A 7,786-nucleotide genomic window follows, 5' to 3' on the forward strand; every position below is an offset into this window, starting at 1 on the left:
TTTATAGGATTATAAAACTTTATTAAATGTCTTGTTAAACAAAAAGCTTGAAATGCTTTTTGCATGACAGTCCAAATGATCCTGAAGTGAGTGCTGTTGAAAACACCTCATGGCATCATGTTGTGTTTGAATGTTAGGGAACTGGACTTTTATTATCCCCAAAAAATGCATGCATTCATGATTTACTGAGACTGCAGCAAATGAAAGAGGAATGAACAACTAAACTTATCATGTTTTCGATTGTTGTCCCTTTCTTTTATATAAGACCTTTTCCATTTTAACTTGAATTGTCAAGCTGCAAGTAAAAGAAATTAAAAATGATACGAGGCCTAAAGAGTAATGGAAAGTTAGAGAGAGGAGGAAACTCACAGTGTTATGACAGTTGAATATTATGAGAATACCCATAATCGCTGGTAATCAGGACCCTCTATCCTCTGTGAAAAGCATTTGCAGGGAGACAGTCTACTTTAATTTTTCCTCTCTTAAATTTAACTTTATGGTATAAAAGACATGGATTGATTTCAAAACCAACAATGTAAAAGGTCAACCAGGCCTATTGCATTGCTAAGGAGTAACGAAAACTATGAACACAACAAACAGGTAACCGGAGATTGTGATAGCTGGTACGAAAAACGGGAAACAGATTTTGTGCCTACAGTCAGTCACACAAGGTGAATACGCCCACATAATCACACATTTTGTCACCTTACACCTCAGCTTGATCTGTACCCGCTCGCTGTTTGAGTGCTTTGGACTTTTCGTTTTTATTTTTTTTAATTAAAAAAAAAGTCTGCGGTGACACGCCATCTCCTCACAGTATTAAGTGAAATAGAACAAGAGTGACTTTCGTTGACACGAAACTTTTAATTCTTCTGAAGTGAGTGCAGTTAAAACTCATGACGTCACGTTGCGTTTGCATCCTGCCACCGAACAGAGGGCTCATTTCATGGCTGCAATTGGACTGAGATATTAAGCTGAATTTCAAAAAGACTGTGATACCTGGTGTAATTTTACAGGACAGAAGCTGAAGCCCCAGCAGGCACCTAACTGCTCAAGATGTGGAAAAACCTCCTGCTTTCTGCAGTTGGTCCTGGAAAAATCGGCACCGTCGCGACAGTCATCGGGATATTCATTGCCACTGTTCTTCTGCAGACCGCGACGTGCGCTTGCAGCACTTTTGAATGTAATGAAATCGTCGTCGTGCCTGTTTTTTTAATATTTTTCCTGGTGCTCCTGATAGACCAGACATTTCGGAGCACCGCGAAACATCCATCTACGTTTTTATGCCTTGTACTCAAGCGCGTTATCAGATCGTTTCTAATCAGTCTGCTGTGGATTGTAGCATTGTTGATTTTCACGGACTGGTATGGTTGCTGTAACATTGATGAAAACACGAGTAAGCTGTTCTGCAAATCTGAGAACCTCACAACCGAACAAGAAGCTCGAAAATCTGAAGTGAAAATCAAGTCAAGGGTGAGGACTTTCTTGCTCTATGCTCATTCGGCTTTTTTAATGAAATTACAGCAAACACACATTAATGCTGTTATATTTTGCATGCTTGTTGCTTCTTTTTCAGCTTGCTGCTTACTCTCTGCTCCTCGGCATGACTCTTGCAGCTTTCTTCATGACTTGGAGTGGGTGGAGAAAGTGGTTTGAAGAAAAATACAGTTGGTGCAACAAGAAAACTTTTTACTACAAACTGATTTTGGAAGAAGAGAAAAAGGTTCTGGAGGAGCTTTTGAGGAAAGAAGCAAATGAAACTCTGACTAAAGAAATCACGAGCAACATAAAAAGGAAAGACTGGGACGGCTGTTTTAACGTTGCTCAACAAATGATCAGTAAAGCAAAACATCAAAAACCAGAAGCAACCAACCAGCAGATCAACTGGATCAGTGAGGGGAGCTCCAGCAGAGGGGGACAGCATCATCAAGCAGCAGCACATCAGCAGGTAAAAGGCTCTGTTATATACAGATGTTACAGCTGCCAGACTCTGCCAGTCTAAAATGGCGGAACTATTTTTTCTTGCGTTCTGATCTGCACAGGCACCCAGGTCACCATCATATGACTGCAGCTCACTATTAATAACTTTAACATGTGATGTTGTAGTTTAGTTAAAAGTTAACTATAAACCCTAAAATACATTTGTGTGCAGAAACAAGATAAATGTCTTAAGCCGTTCCTTATTTGAACAGATGGATCTACACATATAATTTGACACAGCGTTTTTACTAATTCGTAAAACTCTTTTGCAGGCTCAAAACTATGAACTTGATGAAGTTGCACAAGGTAAACACACCAACACTCCTTAATTCACCACGCAGCTCTCATAAGATCAACTAAAGTCGCTTTCACTGCAATATACTAAAAACCTTCACTGATTTGATGATGATGATCTTCCCAGTGACCACTAGAGGTCTCTGCTGTTCCTGTTTTCACTGAAACTCTCACATTAAGGGTTCAGGGCTTGCTTTGACCCAGCTCCATGCAACACTTGTTATGCATCTACCAAGCGAGCAGAGGGTTGAAATATCTTATATCTCATAGCTCATAATGAGGCTTTTAATATTGCGCTGGTGATGGTTGGAGTTCATTTTAATCACTTTAGAGATTGGCCACAATGTGTTACTGTATAAAATATTCGTGCATGTTATTTGACTCCTACCCTCCTGCTGCACCAGAACTGCCAGAATAACAGTTTTATTTCCTCAATAATAAAGTTACTATCAAAGCTCAGAGTGTAGCAAATTAAGCAAGTTACTTTTCAGAACCTCCCAGTCCTCTTATTTCCCCTTTTTCCTATCCAAAGAATGTTGAATGTAAAAACCTACAGCTGCAATCGGGAGAGATACCAATAAACAACAAAAAAGATCTATCTTATCTTATAATAATGATGGATTGCATTTACAATTCCACTATTCATTTACACACTGGTGAATGCAAGCTACAGTTGTAGCCACAGCTGCCCTGGGGAAGAAACGACAGAAGCGAGGCCATATCAGAATCAGAATCAGAATCGTGTTTATTGGCCAAGTATATGTGCAGACACATACAAGGAATTTGGTTCCGGTAGATGGAGGCTCTCAAGCACAGCAATGTAAATCACACACACACACACACACACACACACACACACACACACACCTGTGTAAACCAACTATAAATAACGAATCTAAACTTCTATACATAAAATACAGAAATGAATGAGGTGGAATGAATACTACAGAATGTACATAAGGTGCAGCTGCAGTCTGGCAGTGGGAGCAGTGTGTCAGGTCAACTGTTAAGAAGGGAGATGGCGAGGGGAAAGAAACTGTTCCTGTGTCGGGGGGTCCTGGTCTGCAGGCTTCTGTACCGTCTGCCAGAGGGCAGCAGATCAAAAAGTCTGTGTGCAGGGTGTGAGGGGTCTGCGATGATTTTCCCTGCCCGTTTCCTGGTTCTTGAGAGGTACAGATCCTGGATGGAGGGCAGGGGGGTGCCGATGATCCTTTCTGCTGCCCGTACAGTCCGCTGCAGTCTGCTCCTGTCCTGTTTAGTGGCTGCTCCATACCAGACTGTGATGGAGGAGCACAGGACAGACTCAATGACCGCAGTGTAGAACTGGATCAGCAGCTCCTGTGGAAGACTGTACTTCCCCAGTTGTCTCAGGAAGTACATCCTCTGCTGGGTCTTTTTGAGGATGGAGTTGATGTTGGTCTCCCACTTCAGGTCCTGGGAGATGGTTGTACCCAGGAACTTGAAGATCTTCACAGTCGACACAGGGCTGTCTGATATGGTGAGGGGGAGCAGAGTTGAGGGATGTCTCCTGAAGTCCACTGTCATCTCTACAGTCTTAAGAGTGTTCAGCTCCAGACTGTGCTGACGGCACCAGAGTACCAGCCGCTCAACTTCCTGCCGGTATGCAGACTCATCACCATCCTGTGTATGTATCACGCCATCGGCCCCTCTGGCCATCACCAGTAGGCAGTAGGTGAAGTGTCTTGCCCAAGGACACAATGACCGAGACTGTCCGAACCGGGGCTCGAACCGGCAACCTTCTGATTACAAGATGAACTGCCAACTCTTGGGCCACGATCGCCCCTGTGGTCTCCATCCTTTTAACTCTGTGACTCTGTGGACAGGTAATTTCCTTAGGGATTAATAAAGTATAGTGATTCTGATTCTGATTCAGCTAAACCTGAAATAGTTAGTACAGTTGAAGTCTGGACCATTAACAGTAACTCAGTAAAACATCTCCATAGCAGAGATGTTGTAAGACGACCATCATATATGAGTGAGGCAGAAATGAAATCAAATTATAAATATTTAAAACAGGGAAGCATTTTATTCCAGTAATGACAGAAATAATGAATTGCTCTACAAAAAATGAGGTGTTACAGCCCGTTGGTAGGTTTAGTTCTTTTTTACATGTTGCCATGGTGAATCATGTTATCAGAGCTCCTCTCATGAATCTTTTCCTCTTCTAGTCATCCATGTACTTAACTCAGCATGCTTCCTGTAACAGGGTCCAGAAGTACACAGTTCAAAATACAATTTTAGAAGATCACAAAACACCCACTGTCCTGTAGACAGCTCAGTAAATGACTCCTCAGGCTCAAGTTAAACAGTCAAACCATTTCCAGTATATCTTTGTTTTATGTTCATTTCTTGGATTTTCATTTTTCAAGTCTTGTTTATTTTTATTCAGTTAAACACTTCATTTTAGTTTTCACTACAGTTTTAAATGTAATCATTTTGCTCTGTACAGACACAAATCTTTGGTTTCTGACAAAAATATTTTCCACCCTGTAGAAAACACAGACACCATGCCGTTATTTAACAAATCCGCCTGAAAGAACACAGTTGACACAGTGACGCAGCTCCAGAAACAACGCAAGCGACCACAGACAAGTTATACACCTTGACAGAGTGGGCGCTCCTTGTCATCACAGCTGAGAGGGGATAAAAAGTCTTAATGTTCAGCCTAATGTGATTAAAAATGATCAGAGTGCTAAAACAGAACTTTTCCCCTTTTCCCTAAAATCTAAGTTTGATCGACATATTAATGAGAAAAGTTGTTTGAGTAGTAAAAATGACTGTTCTAATGTCATTGTTGTGTGTGTGTGTGTGTGTGTGTGTGTGTGTTAGTGGCTAGATCCACTGATCTCAATGAATAACCCGACTTTTAAATCGATTTAATAAAAAAGTTGTATGAAATAAACAGTGAATAACAAACAGAGTTTAAAAAGGATGCAATCCTCAGTATTTGAATTAAAAAGGGATTATGTTACAATGAATGTTCATGTGAAAATGTGCTAAAGACAAATCTAATTGAAATAGAATTACATGAACTGAGGCTACGTCCACACGTACACGGGTATTTTTGAAAACGGAGATTTTCCATTTTCGTTTTAAAAAATAATCCCGTCCACACGTAAACGCAGAAATGAAGGAAAACACTGCTATGAACATGCCAAAGCAGCAGGTGGCGATATATTCCTAACCGTGCAGAATTGTTGGCCAATCAGAAGTCTAGAAGCCTCGGTGGGAAAAAGTAAACAAAGCTGGGGCATAGAAGCAGAACCGAGTCGTATGTGTGGAGGGACAGTAACTGTGTGTATATGTAAGCATTTAAACACTGCAGAGAGTAGAATTAACAGTAACAGTAATGTAGAAATTCATTTCACCGAAACAATAACGTGGCGCACAGTGTGACGTCAAAAAACATGCACACCTTTGACGCTGCGTTTTCTGCGTTTTTCTCGTCCACACGTAAATGCAAAAACTGAGTTTTCAAAAATATCCACCCTGGCCGGAGTTTTTAAAAATCTCCATTTTCAGTGACCAAAAACACCGTTTACGTGTGGACTAAAGGTGCAAACGCATAGAAAAATCTGCGTTTTCAAAAATTCCCGTGTACATGTGGACGTAGCCTAAGTGAAACATGAAGTGATGACCGAATATTTATATGTGATGTGAATTCTGTTATGAATGACAAAGGAAAAATGATGACCTGATTTTAAAGTTTAAACTTGGTGTTAAATCTTCTACGTCAGCTAGACAGAGATACGATGATACAGTGTGGCTGGAATGATGGATCTAATGAATGATTAGATGTTTGTAATGTGACTGGATGTCCGGAAGGGTGAAGCTGGATTCCATCTCTGAAGATGTGACATTCAGTGGCAGAGGGGGACTTAAGGGTCAGCATTAGCATTAGCTCAGAGTAGGTTAATTAGATAAGTGTAATTCAGATGTTTTCATTCATGTTTTATGATTTTTACTATTTGATTTTGCTTTTGTTTTGCTCTCACTAAATTGCTTTATTAAAATTTCCTGCAGCTAAAACCTGTTGTGGATATTCACTTTTAAAGTCTTTGTGAAAGAGTAAAACTCTTTATCAGTGCAAATTGCTCCAATGCTTTACATTACAACATCTGATCACCTTCCCTCAAGACTTGCTGTTCAGGCCTCTAAAGTCCCATGACTGATTGGGACAGTATAGGATTTGACCTGCAAGGCTACTCAGGTGTGGTCATCTTATCATCTTAACACGGGGGACACATGGACGATTTCTAGGTAGTTAGTGCTGGGCGAGTCCCCTCACCCGCATTGGCTCCAGCTGACCTCTGCATTATCAACTGTCTAAGATTCATAGGATGAGACATTAGGGGTTTTAATCACTGAAATATTTGCAAGTTAGCTGAGTGATGCAATCTGTCTTTATAATCTTTGTCAGACTGTGTTTGATAAATCTAAAGAAATGTTTCTTACATGCTTCATATTCTCTGGAGCCTATTGACCAATCAGCTTTCACATGAACATGCTTAATGACATATAAATAAAGATAAATAGATAAATAGATTAAAATAACAGACTATGTATAATATGCTAAACTGCTGAACAAAATTCCCAACATTCCCATTCATGAATCATTATTGTTTATTACAGTGAGTGAAAAGAAACAATACGCTCAGCCTGAAAACAACCAATGACAAAAGTACAGAAAGTCATTTATTAATATCAGTTCTTTGTTCCTTCCCTCAAATACAACCCACATGTGTGTACCCCTACAGGTGGCAGGAAACAACTCAGACTTACGCTTAGAGACTTACAGCATTGTGCAGTTTCTTGCACAGCGAAACTGGGAAACCAGAGTGATACACCTGCTGCTGTCAGACCTGCAGGTATCAGGCTGTGATCTTCTCCTTTATAGTGGACAGAAATTTTGGGAGTGGCACAAATAATTTGTGTGGCATCTTATTGAATGCAGAACAGCTGATTGTTCTGTAAATAGTTTGAAATGGTTATAAAGGGTAAATGTCATGGTCCTGAGTCTGACAGCTCAGTGTTTTGTGTTTCTTCATATTATTCCTTGTTCTTGTTTATTCTGTTATGTCTTTGGGTTCGGTTTGCCATTCGTTAGGGGTTTGTTTTGTGCCTGCCTGCTCCCACTTCTCTGTGTTCCCTCTGTCTGTCCATGGTGTCACTGTGTCTGCTTGTGAGTCTGTCTGTTTAGTGCAGTGTCTTGTCTGGTTCTCTGTGTGAATCTCCCTCCGTCATCCTGTGAATTCTGCCTGCAAGTTGCTTTCTCTCGTGTTTAGGTTTAAATTTAAGTTGTGTTTTTTGCCACACTCCCCTTTTGTTTGTTATCACTCGGGTTCTGTGTCAATAAAGCTCTCTCACTTCACTGCATATCCGCATCTTGGGTCCTTTGTTAAATTCACAGTAAAAGGTAAATGGATGCAAATAACTTTGTTGTTTGCAAAACTTGTGCATATGATTTTAAAATTTACAATTTATATTTGCA

General features: G+C 40.4%; 1 protein-coding gene across 3 annotated transcripts; it reads left to right on the forward strand.

Moving 5' to 3' along the window:
• The first annotated feature begins 684 nt into the window (after positions 1–684).
• LOC146685201 (uncharacterized) lies at positions 685–6,327 on the forward strand. 3 transcript variants are annotated; one of them, XR_014917202.1, is made up of 5 exons: positions 685–1,473; positions 1,577–1,948; positions 2,253–2,286; positions 3,706–4,118; positions 4,789–6,327. XR_014917202.1 is itself a non-coding variant. In XM_085444175.1 (4 exons), exons 1-4 carry the CDS (start codon positions 1,057–1,059, stop codon positions 3,735–3,737), a joined length of 855 nt encoding a protein of 284 aa, XP_085300301.1. In that variant the 5' UTR covers positions 685–1,056; the 3' UTR covers positions 3,738–6,327. The 3 variants fall into 3 exon arrangements, 2 of the variants coding, with proteins under 2 accessions (XP_085300301.1, XP_085300300.1); XM_085444175.1 differs by having other exon boundaries at positions 3,706–6,327; XM_085444174.1 differs by lacking the exon at positions 3,706–4,118 and having other exon boundaries at positions 686–1,473.
• Positions 6,328–7,786: the final 1,459 nt, after the last annotated feature.

This window comes from Copadichromis virginalis, linkage group LG20 (assembly GCF_057382275.1).
Source record: "Copadichromis virginalis isolate Kocher_CV1m ecotype Utaka linkage group LG20, C_Virginalis_male_GT1.1, whole genome shotgun sequence".
Lineage (NCBI taxonomy): Eukaryota > Metazoa > Chordata > Actinopteri > Cichliformes > Cichlidae > Copadichromis > Copadichromis virginalis.